A 12,728-nucleotide genomic window follows, 5' to 3' on the forward strand; every position below is an offset into this window, starting at 1 on the left:
CTAGCAACAGATAAACAATAGGGCCACGTTGCCATGGTGTCAAATAGGGTTAGGGTTAGGGTTAAGGAAATATATGATTTTCTTCATCCTGCTCCTTTTTGATCATGGGTGTGTACATGTTTGTTCTCTTGATGATTGTTGAATGTCTGCAGATGAAATGTACAACCATGAACGAAATTAAACAAACAAACAAATAAATAAATATTCCATTCTTTGTTGAGTCTGTTTGCTCATGCAAAATGAAATGCAATTAATATAGATTAATAATAAATGACATTTAATCGTGATTAATCGAAATTAATCAACAGCAACCCTGTAATGAATCTGATTAAAAATGTTATCAATTGACAGCACTAATATATACTTTTTTTTTTTAAATTAAATATTTTTATTGAAAAGTATGGCACAACAAAGACAAACTCAACAATTCAGGCAGTACAAATCTGACAGAAAAATATAATAGTCACTGTCCTGTAAAAAAAAACAAAACAAAACAAAAAAAACAAAAAACCCTGAATTCAGAGCCACACTTAGCATTTTTCTTTTTTTTTTGAACAAGGTGTACAAGAATCAAACCCACAATGAAAATAAGAAAGAAAAAAAAAAAAAAACCCCTGAAAACCAAAAGTAAAATCATATATGTACAGGAAAGAAAATTCTGTAATAAAACGGATATGTGTTCATTTATTTATTCATTTTCTGAGCCTGCAATTGGGATAGGCTCCATGCAAAGAATATATACATATATATAAATACCAAAAAAAACCCCAAACAAACCAAAAACAAAACGGTAGACACACCCACACGCACCCACAAAAAAAAAAAAAAATAAATAAAAAATAAAAGGGGGGGGGGCATAAATCACAAGAAAAGGAAGGAAGTGATTCAAAGAAAGTTAAGAAGGGCTGCCATTTATTATACAACTTAGAAGGGACGGCTTTCAAAGAATACCCAATCTTTTCCATTTTTAAGAAAGACATAATATCTTTAAGCCACTGAGTACTGGAAGGACCATTTGTGGATAATATATACTTTATACTTTATACTTGAATGGAGCAACTATCACACAATAATTTCCCTCTGGGATTAATAATTCAATTCAGTTCAATTCAATTTTATTTGTAGAGCCCTATATCACAACAAGGTTTCCTCATAGGGCTTTACAGAATTAGATCTGAAAACAAACAACAGTCAAATAAACAGCAGATGAAGAAAATGGATTAATGTCCCGGGCATCCCCTGTCCTTAGACCCTCCTTCTCGGTAATGAAAAACTCCAAAAACCCAATGGGAAAAGAGAAACCTCATAATTTACCTAATAATTTAATTAACCCTTTCATGCATAGTGGTCACTACAGTGGACAGCTATTCTACAACTGTTCTTTTGTATATTCAATAATTTTGCTGTTTTAGTTCCATATCAGCCAACACAGTGGACACTTATGCAGCATCCCAAACACTGCAACTGATACCGTTATTGTAAATTTGCGGTTCTTTATAAACCTAATCAGCAGTGATATGTTTAAGTGTAAAAAAATTGCTTGATATTGTTATTAGACTGTAATTAACAGCTTTTTTTTTTTTTAAATAAAAAGGTGTTTTGTTTTCTTTTGCATATTATATCCATGAAGTGAGTAATAACTAGTATTAGAGTATGTTAAAATGTAACAAAACATCAGATTAGCAGCATTAAAAATGTTTTCACTATGGCTGGGCAAGTTAATGCATTATTACCGTGTTAACGCATTCATTAAATAACGCCGACAATTTTTTTTTATCTCACGTTAACGCTGTTTTATTATTGTTCTGCCTTTCAAGCAAGTCTTAGTTGATTTATACATACAGACTCTTATTTTGAAACTCATGCTTTTATTTTGCCGGTCCACACGCTGGTGCTGTGTGTACCTGCCGGCTGAGAGGAGAAAAGAGCGAACTTTACAAGTAATGCTGAATCAAACTTTTACTCCTGCAGTTCAATGCCTGTATGTGTCAATCATTCTGTTGTTTGCTAAATAATTTCACATGCAAACGTGCCGTTAGAAACATGTTTATGACGTTATTTTGGATGTCTTTATTACAATGTGTTATTAACATGTTTAAGCTAATTCGTTTATGCTACCAGTCGGAGATGGGTTGCTAATTCTTTATGCAGGTTCATGCTAAGTTTATGTAAATTCATTGGTTGTGTTTAGGTCTAATATGCCAGCCTTTGAACTAACCTTTACTCATTTACGATGTGAATGTTGTATTAGCAGTCAATTTATCTCGATGCTAACTTGAATGGAAAAATCCATAGACACGCTAACGATTAGCATTTATAGATTAACTTCAGATTTACAACGTCTTTTTATCCAGCAACAAAGGTTCACATCAGAGATATTTTATACTATTCATTCTTACAGCAACTGAACATAAAATACTCACAGGCAAACATTTTTGGGGCCATACAAACAGAGTGAAAGAAACGTGTCTGTTAGTTCCTTCTTAATGTTCGAACTGACGACGGGAACACCGAAAGGACAAAACATACGTTACTGCAACTTATTCTGACCACTTCAGGGCCCCTTTTGCTTGCTTTAACAACTGAACATCACATATTATTGGGCTTATTAGTATTAGTACTTATTAGTGGTCTTAAGACTCCTGTCAGTCACTCACAACTGTAAATACACTGGTGGGGACATAAACATGTGTAAAAGTAGCGGTCTTTTACATGGACATTTTCATTTTAAATGTCTTCAGATGGTGGGGTTGAGAAGGACAAAGTTGTTTGGAAGCACTGCAATGTGGAAATATTTTTATCACCGGAGTACTTCCAGTCTGAAATATCACTGAAAGGCATTACACGCTGTTGATGCTGGCACCCCCCCCCCCCCCCCCAACATCTATGCGATTAATCACAATTAATCGCAGAAACCCACGCAATTAATCACGATTAAAAATTTTAATCACTGCCCAGCACTAGTTTTCACACAGTATATCAGTAAATACATGTTTCTTTGCTTCAAAAATTAAACACATGGTGTCCAGCTGAGTGGACATTTTTGCAACTCCATGAAAAATAAGTTCCTACATTTTTTTTTTTTTCTCAATTGCATTGTTTTTTTTTTTAAATGCCTAAAGAGGAATGAAAACACTCAGGAAAAAAATATCTTGATTAAAGTTCTCATAATTCATGCATGAAAGGGTTAATAATGATTTAATGACAGGTGCACATTCAAGTCAAATAGAGGTACATTTTGACTGGATTCAAGCTCCAACAAACACATAGAAAAGATGAAAACCTGACTTTTAGTTCCAGTGGTGGATCAAACGGACTGAGGTCTGCAGACAAACAGCCGTGAAAGGACGAGGGCGAGCAGCCTCTCACTTACATCTGCCTCTGTTTTTTTCATTATTCACGGCCAAATCTTCAATCCCTCCACAAATGACCCGTCCCCCGACACCTCCTGGATCTGCCTCCCTGCACTCTGAGGCAGGAGTCCACCTTTTATTAACCTGTTTTTTTCTCTTATTACCAGTGGAAATTGAAACGCTGGGCTGTTTCAGACTGCTGTAATTCCCTGCTCCCATCGTACAGTTAGAAAAAGATGATACACAGGAGGCTCGAAACAGCGGGATGAGCTCAGGTTTAGGTGTGTTTACAGACGGATGAAGGACTGGACGCATATCGTTACTTTCATAACATTATACTCTGTGTGGACAAAAGTACTGGGACACGTTGAATTCAGGTGTTTCTTTTCTAACAGGGGTCTGGGATACAAAACAATAATGACAAATTCCATTATATAGTTTTATACTGGGATAAATATTGATTATTAATATTGATGTTTACTAGGCCTGTAACGGTACACAAAATTTTCAGTTCAGTACGTTTTCGGTTTTGAAAGCCACGGTTCGTTTTTTTTTTTTTCGGTTCGGTACGGGAAGAAAGAAAACCCCTCAAAATGTCTTTAATACATTTATGAATTTTTGAAAAATTTTCCCCCAATTTTTGGACACAATAGAATATAGAAAAACAGGAATATAATTCTGCTGCTATAAATCAAATAGAAAATAAAATGAATTCTTAATATTACTAAATGTATTTTAAACATTAGTATTGCACTTTTCTCTGGCAGGTCGTTTTGAACAAACAAAAATCTAATCACAGTTCTGTCAGTTCACATTCTGCATAAAAATACCAAAAAAATTCCAAATGAAGTGCAACATTAACAAGAGGACAAACTCGTATTCTCTTTAAACTAACTGAAGAGCAACACTGACAACAAAAAATTAACCAAATTATTTATTTTAGGACAGAGAACAAACTGTTTAGGCTACCTTGTGTACGTGCGCGCACGCGTGCAGGGTGCGATTTGTCGGGGGGATTTAAAAAAAATTTTTTTTTGGTCGGAGCCGGGGGGGGTGGGGGTATCCATAACTAATGTAATTAACGCAGGCGTGAAACGAAACTGAAACTTTATATTCTTTCAACGTCCAACTCTGGGTTCTGTTCCTCTGTTATGCAGCGTGCGTGTGTGAGAGAGAGAGAGAGAGAGAGAGAGAGAGAGCTAGTGTAAGAGTTTTAGAACTACCGTAGTTCATAGGCGGCAAACAACGTCCGTCTTATTAACATCTGTTTCCCCATTGTTGTCTTTCACTGGGACCTGAACTGATCCAAACTGGACTGTAATGATGGTGGAGGGTCTCCAGTCTCTTCCTTCCAGGTTCACATCATATTTGTTGTTGTTTTTTTTAACCTTATATCAGCTGCTGTTTCCTGTTTCGGGTCAATGTGTGTGTCCTTCAATATGTCTGTGTAGAACTTGCGCGGATTAAAAGTTCCAAATCAAACACCGTCTTTCGTTTCTTTTTCTCAACATACTGTGCCGTTTTGGTACAGCTGTGTACCAAACCAAACAGGTGTGTACCGTTACAGGCCTAATGTTTACTCATCAAATCAGCCTGAACAGGACATCTTACAGCTGTATCTCACTTCTCATTTTGTTATTATTGTGCTATTTCCCCTTTCAAAGAATCCACAGTCTTTTAACCCTTTCATGTACAGTGGTCACTACAGTGGACAGCTATTCTACAGCTGTTCTCTTGTATATTCATGGGTTTTGTTGTTAAATTTGCATATCAGCCAACACAGTGGACACACCATCTCATACAATGACTTTCATACAATTACTGTAACTTTACATTTCTTGATAAACCTGATGTGTGAGTGTAAATCAATAGCTTGTTGTTATTAGACTGTAATTAACAGTTTTCTTGACCAAAAAAATGTTTTTTTTTTTTGCATATTATCTCCAGGAAGTGAGTAAAAACTAATATTAGAGTATGCTAAAATGTGAAAAAACATTAGATTAGCGGCATTAAAATGTTTTTATTTCATAGTTTTCATACAGTATATCACTTTCTGATGCATTTTAAATACATATTTCTTTGCTTCAAAAATTAAACATGTGGTATTCAGTTGAGTGGACATTTCTGTAACTCCATAAAAAATAGGTTCTTTAACGAAATTTCAATCCCATTGGTTATTTCATGCCTAAAGAGGAATAAAAACACTCAAAAAATGTTGACATAAATTTCTCATAATTCATGCGCCAAAGGGTTAATGACACAAATGTTCCTGATGTGACTGATTATATTTATATTTATATGGAACTGTTGTGCATATTACTTGTGTGTTTCTTACTTTTGTAGCGAGCAGCCTGGTCAGGTAGATCTCTGACACCATCTTGCTGCCTCGGTCTCCTTCCCGCTGATCCGAGTGGTCGTGGTTTTTCACCAGATGCCACAGTTTCGTTCCACTCTCCAGGTCGGGGGTGATCATGGGTGTCCGGGACCGAAGGCTGTCTGGACTGCTGGCTGTTCTGAGCATACTCTCTACACCGGGAAACACAAAGCGTAGGATGATATCGTCATTATAACCACATCATTATTTTATGTTAAGTTGTGTTTTCATCAGGGTTTGTCTGTTTGTTTGTTTGTTTGTTTGTCTGTTAGCAAGATAACTCAAAAAGTTATGGAAGGATTTTGATGACATTTTCAGAGAATGCTGTTACTGGCACAAGGAACAAATGATAAAATTGTGGTGGTGATCGGGGGGGGGGGGGGGGGGGCACTGATCTGCCTTGGCAGTGGTCTATGCTCTCCGAATGCTTTTCTAGTTTATTAATGTGCTGTAATATATTGTTTTTTAGGGCGCCTATTGTCATCACTACATCAGGATACTAGCCATACTAACCCTAAAGCTGTCCCTTTTTACTGTTGTGGATACAGTTAATTAAATGGGATTGTCCTTGACACAATAAACTAATAAACTAAACTGTATACATCAAGGTTATAATAGTTTTGGATTTTTAATTATAGTTTAGTTTTACTTAGTTTTGACTTTTTTTCTCCAATTCAGTTAGTTTTAAATAGTTTTTCGAGCAGGTTTGCTAGTTTTTGATAATTATCGTTTTTTTCTGAATGCTTAGTTTTACTTTAGTTTTAGTATTAGTTTGAGTTATTTCATATATTTTATCTTCCTCACCATCCTATTCAAATAAATTAGTGAGGCGCGCATCAGTGGATTACCCTGGACACTTAATTTATATACATACATTTTTCTATTTTTCATTTTTGCTGTGTTGATAATTTCTTTCCTGCTACTTTTTATTAAACTTGACTGTAACACACGATAATTTCCTTTTGGGATTAATAAAGTATTCACATTCTGATTTGATAGAAAGGTGCACATTCAAGTAAAAAAAGAGGTACGTTTCGACTGGATTCAAGCTCCAACGGACACATAGAAAAGGTGAAAACATGAAAAAACGCTGTAGAGGAGAAATAACACCTGTGTTTACTACCAACTTCTGTTTGGAAAAATGCATTTGCATTACCTGCATGTGCATTTACAGACCATACGCCCTCCTCAACCTGCAGAATCTGTTTTATTTATTCTTCCCTCTGTGTGACTCAGACCCCCCACCCCCACCCCCTGATCCTCTATCATTTATGTCTGTTTCATTATTCATGGTGTGAATGTCAGAGTTGATTAGAGATGCAAGGAGATGCATATCTACGCCTGTTCTGTTTAGTAAGGAGGGGGAGAAGGAAGTGGGGGGTGGGGTGAGGGGGTGAACAGAGGTGGGATGGCTGTAATGACTGGCTTTCTGCTCCCGGTGAAGGAAGGAGGATATGGAAAGGAGAGGTGGGGGGGTTGATGGTAAAGGTGGTGGAGCAAAATGGACATAGAGACAAAAATGGAGAATAATGGGAGAGTACGGGGTGGAGAAGGTAACAGGGCTGAGGGTATGTGTGTGTGGGGGGGTGTATGGAGCTGCTGTTGCTTTTGCCAGTGGGGGTGGGGTGGGGGTGGGTGGGTGAGTGGTTTTTATTCCTCATCCCATCACGGTCACCTGATGGCCAACGTTTACACTGGTTAATGAACAGACTCACATATAATCACAACTGAAACAGAAAAGAAAACAAAAAAAAAACAGAGAACACAGACAAAAAAGCTGTTTAAAGCCTATGGTAAAATTACTGATAAGCTAGCTTGCCAAAAACACTTCTAAGTATTTTTAATTATAGCTGAAAAGCATCAAAAGCTGCAGCTGTGTGTTTTTGCAGCGTGGGACAAGATAATTCAATTTACTTAGGCCAGATTTCTCTGTGCTAATCCATTCCTCAAACAGCGAGGCTGTTGTTTTATCCATCAATTCATTCGGATGTTTTCATTCTGAGTCATGTTAAGGACCAGCAATTACAATAAATTACAATAAATTTCACATTGCAGATGCCAAACAGATGCTATTTGGCTTAAACATCCTAAACCCTATTAATCCCCTGGTTGTTTTCTCAATGAATCGACCAATTACTTAATAAAGCCAGTCAACATGTGGACTTCGGGTTACTCTACTTCTGCAGTTACTAAAGGGGGTTGATTTAATTTAAAAAAACAAACTCAAATACATGTATAAGAGCAAAAACCATGATGATATTACAAACTGAAAGGTACAATACATGGACAGTCAGCCTGAATCAGTCCTAAAATATTTACAACCATGTCTTACAAATAGCGAAGCTGAAATTAGCAAGATACGCTTCAAAACTGTATGAAAAGTCATGAAATAATGGTAAAAATGACGACATTATTACATTAATAGAATGTTAAAGTAAATATGCAGTAAACAGATCCGAATTTGAATAAATAACTGAAATAGGGGGCTAAAGAAAAGATTCAATCATTAACAGCTAAAAGAGTAAAACCCCATAAAGCAACTAATTAATGGAAATGTTTTACAAAAGGGATACAGTCAGGGATAAAACGCCAGAAAAAAAACTGTTAAAATATTCAGCTAAAGGGTTTAATGATTGAGCTTCTGAGTTTTTCTTCTTTTAGATTAATTGCATAGCAACAAAAATGGTGAATAATGAACATGTTTTAGTGTTTTGTTTTGTTTTTTAGCATTTTTTGGGGGGGGGGGTAAACTTAAGCAGAGCTCTTAATAACTCTAACAACAAATACACTAAATACACTGCACTGAATTGTCCCTTTATCCACCTGCTGAATAAGACTGCATTGTAAATGACTTATACTATTTGCATCAGTACCATTATATCTCATTCAAACCCATTGGTTTTGTCCACATTGTATATTTTGAAAAATTTGATAGTCCACTATAACTCCATCTTCCTCGTTGATCTATTCTATTCTATTCTATTCTATTCTATTCTATTCTATTCTATTCTATTCTATTTTACTCCTCCACCCCCAAAGGGGAGACAAGGGGTATTGTTTTTGGTTTGGTTTGTTTCTTTGTTTGTTAATATTGTAACGGCAAAACTAATGGTTGACTTCATACCAAATTTGGTTTATATATTGCCAGCGACCCAGAATAGATGTGATTACATTTTGGGAAAAGTAGGTCAAAGTTACAATTTTTTAGGAATTTTTAAAATCTTTTTTTCTTGCATTTACCTATAATGGGCGAAGTTTCAAATGTCTATAAAAATGTCACTTTGTTTTTCAGTTTACTTCAAATGTGACACATATATAGAGGCAATTAATATGCTGACATCAGGACATGCATAGACATGATGACATCAGCTGGATCGATGCCAAAATAAGCTACAATATGTGTGAGGGGTGGGGTTTGTTGTGCCTGGCTCCACTTGTTATATTTAATTTAATTTAATCTAGTTTTATTTTATTTTTTTACTTTCTTTTTTTTTCATTTAGGTTTTTATTGGTTTTCTCATATTTTCAATAATTTACAAACAAGAAAAATAAAAACAAAAAACATAACAAATACGCACAAAAAAGTGAAAAAAACAAAACAAAACAAAAAAAAAAAGTTTTTTAAGTTGTTTAAGTTTAAAATGTGGGTTGTTTTCTTTTTTTTTTTTTTTTTTTAAATTTTATTTTTTACTGCATGCTTCTTACCTACTCCATGTCCTATGTATGCACCAAACCACCGAAGGAAATTCCTAGTAATGTGAACCCAGTTTACTTCCATGGCAATAAACATGATTCTGATTCATTTGAACAAACATCAGAAATATTAAATTTACTAAAATGTCTGCCCAAAACTGCTGGCTGCCTTTGTGAACCAACAGTTAATATTTGATTCTGATGGCTGTGTATTGACTGCAGCTCAACTCTTAGTGGACAAGGACATGCACTTTGTACTAGAGAAGAGTTCATTTATGTATGTATTCATGTATTTATTTATTAGACCACTGGGTCATTTATCTTCTAAATAGTTTCATTTGCCAGTTGAATATACCATCTCAGTGCTTGGCCTCTGTCTATCACTGTCTGCCGGGAGCCCTTTCAGCCCCTCTCCTCCAGTCAGGGATGGAGGTGTCTTATTTAATGCTTGTCATTTAAGGACGGTTTGGAAATCGCCGTGGAACAGCCTTGGCCTGCGCTGATAGCACTGGATAAAAAGGATTGGCATTCACTAAGAAGGAGGTGGGAAAAGAATGGAGCCCGGTGATGGCCACAATAAACAAAGGGTGGGGTGGGGGGTAGGGGTGGGGGTCACCGTACCGTATCTGCTGAGGCTCTTGGTGAAGGTGGAGGAGTTGGAGATGTTATACGCAGAGTTCTGCTTTGGCACCAGGGCGATCACCGACCCGTCCGTTACCTGCACAGTGGAAACACACCTCCATTAAATCCACTTTACATCATCTCATGTACGTTCAGCATCTGTGAACCTGGGGTGAGTCTGCATTTATTTTACGACTGTGCCTCTAACGTTATTTGGAGGGAACTGGAGAAAGTTATTTTTAACAAAACCAAAAAATACATCAATATCTCAAAGGGAAATGATAATTAAATTTGAATGCTCTAATAAACCTTTAAAGGTGCGGAAGACTTTTGTGACCAATTTTTCATCAAATCTGTAAAACCTCAGTCATATCCTCAGTATCATGAATCTGTAAGTCTTTCTGTGATTACTCACCTGAATCTCTTGCATTACGGTGAACAATTTCTTAGTTCCATCCACCATAAACAGACCATTTGTTTACAAACAGAGGCATCTTCGGAATTTTGTCGCCATGTGCATTGTGGGAAAGGGAGGTTCGCGCAGCTGCCTGACAGCGGCAGCGCAACCATATGATATTATATGAATGAAACAAACACGACGCGGAAACGGCTGAAATGCGGAAACGGTAGGAGGAATATGCATAAAGGGAAGGGAGCTCCTGCCGTTTCCGTGTTGTGTCTGTTCCAGTTGCCGCTGTCAGGCAGCTGCGCGAGCCTTTGCTTCCCACAATGCACGTCGCAGCGTCGGCTCTGTTTGTAAACACATGGTTTGTTTATGGTGGATGACACTTTGAAATTGTTCACCGTAATGCAAGAGATTCAGGTGAGTAATCACAGAAAGACTTACAGATTCATGATACTGAGGATATGACTGAGGTTTTACAGATTTGATGGAAACTGGTCACGAGAGTCTCCCGTACCTTTAAGTTTTTCAATTAATCTAATTATACTGATGGGCAAATATCACATTCATAAAGCAAAATTCTCCAGATCCCTCCCTAACATCAATATATTTGTTGAAGAATTAAAATTGTATTCTAAAACATTAGCCTTAACAAAAAAAAAACAAAACAGAAATGTGAATGTACCCTCAAATGTTTTATTTTCATTTTTTAAAAATTGATTTATTTCAAATATGGAAATGGTACAAGCTTCCTGATTGCTACTAATTGACTTCTTTGCACAATATAATATGGAAATGAAAATTCAAGGACGCAAAAAATAATAAAACACACACACAAAAAAAAAAATGTTTGATAATTTATTCACTTTAAATCTATTAAATTTATTATTAATTTTGATAATTTACTTTTTGTTAATACTTTACAACTTCTGTTTTTTTGTATTGTTATACTTACCTCCATACTGCTTGAGGCAATAATTGGAATGTGTATGTGTTGCTTCCCTTTGTTATTTGTTGCAATTATCCATTTTCAATAAATAAAGAAAGAGAAAAAAAAAAAAGAGTCTGGTGTGTGCCTTTGTACCTGATAGTGCGCCAGCGTATTGAGTCGTTTCCAGTCGTTGTCTATCTTGGTCGTGACGTCTTCATCCTGCAAAATGATCCTGGCCATCCGACCTTGACGCCATTCTTCAGAAACAGAGAACAAAGGTTTGGACTCATTTATATTCTTGGGATTGTACTGAACCTGTCATGTGTGTTATGATACACTGACGTCACATGTGGAATCTAGCGCTAATCATCATATTTCATTACAGATGATAAATGCCATAATTAATTAATAATTTATCTATATAGATATGTTTTTCTTAAAACGTACCCTTTTCTATGCGTCATATAAACGTGGCAGATGCCTTCGTGATGCTTCAGTTTTCCCATTAAATCCACATTTTCAGTTAAAAATGTACCGTCACTTTATAGAAAACAGAGACAATATGCGTCCTTTTATCCACTTTGTAATTAATTTATCTGCTAAAAAGTATGTGTATATCAAAAAATGTCATAAAAATTATTTTGCGATTGCTTTTTCCCCCTCCAGCACAAAAATGTCATCGAGTAAAGGAGTTGTGTGAAGGTGCTGAAACCTCTGGAAACACTTTAAAAACACATCCTGTATCTGTAACATCTCAAACCAGTGGCAGAAGAAATGCCAACACTGTTCAAATACTCAGATTAAGTTGTGACTATGTTATGATCAAGGCATCATTAGGTTTGGACTCATTAACAACTGTGTTAATATTATGGAAAGATCATAGTTTAGGTTAAAAAAAACTACTTTAAAGCTTGAGGACTTTTGGAACAAAAATGGTTAAAATTCAACAGAAGGAACGTTTTGGCTTCGAATCAGTTGATGTTTGTTATTGTCTCAGTCTGTTTTCCCGTGATTCAGTTTCTTTAACACAATCAAAAATCAAAATGAACAAAAACACATGACTAGAAACCATGTGAGGACTTTCTCTCTGCTGATTGGCTGAATGTGTTAGGGATAATAGTAGTGACAAATGAAAAAGTGAGCAGAGTTTACTAATACCCCTGCCCAGTCACACAATACTTAACCTTACTGTTCACTGATACCCAGGGTTAATTTTGAGTCTTAATTTTCAATCCTTTCAAAAACTTTTAAGATAAGATAAGCTAAGCTAAGCTAAAATAAGATAAGATAAGATAAGATAAGATAAGATAAGATTATTGATCCCATCATGGGGAAATTTCACAGTTAACAGCA

The 12,728-nt window shown here is 36.0% G+C and overlaps 1 protein-coding gene across 1 annotated transcript in view; it reads right to left on the reverse strand.

Annotated features, from left to right (window-relative positions):
• Nucleotides 1-12,728, reverse strand: part of LOC115422428 (plexin-A1-like) — an 837,453-nt gene that overhangs the window by 24,655 nt on the left and 800,070 nt on the right. Inside the window, 3 exon segments of the mRNA XM_030138774.1 lie at nucleotides 5,689-5,879; nucleotides 10,042-10,138; nucleotides 11,529-11,632. Coding sequence (XP_029994634.1) covers nucleotides 5,689-5,879; nucleotides 10,042-10,138; nucleotides 11,529-11,632 — 392 coding nt within the window.

The sequence above is a fragment of the Sphaeramia orbicularis genome, chromosome 7, assembly GCF_902148855.1.
Source record: "Sphaeramia orbicularis chromosome 7, fSphaOr1.1, whole genome shotgun sequence".
Classification (NCBI taxonomy): domain Eukaryota; kingdom Metazoa; phylum Chordata; class Actinopteri; order Kurtiformes; family Apogonidae; genus Sphaeramia; species Sphaeramia orbicularis.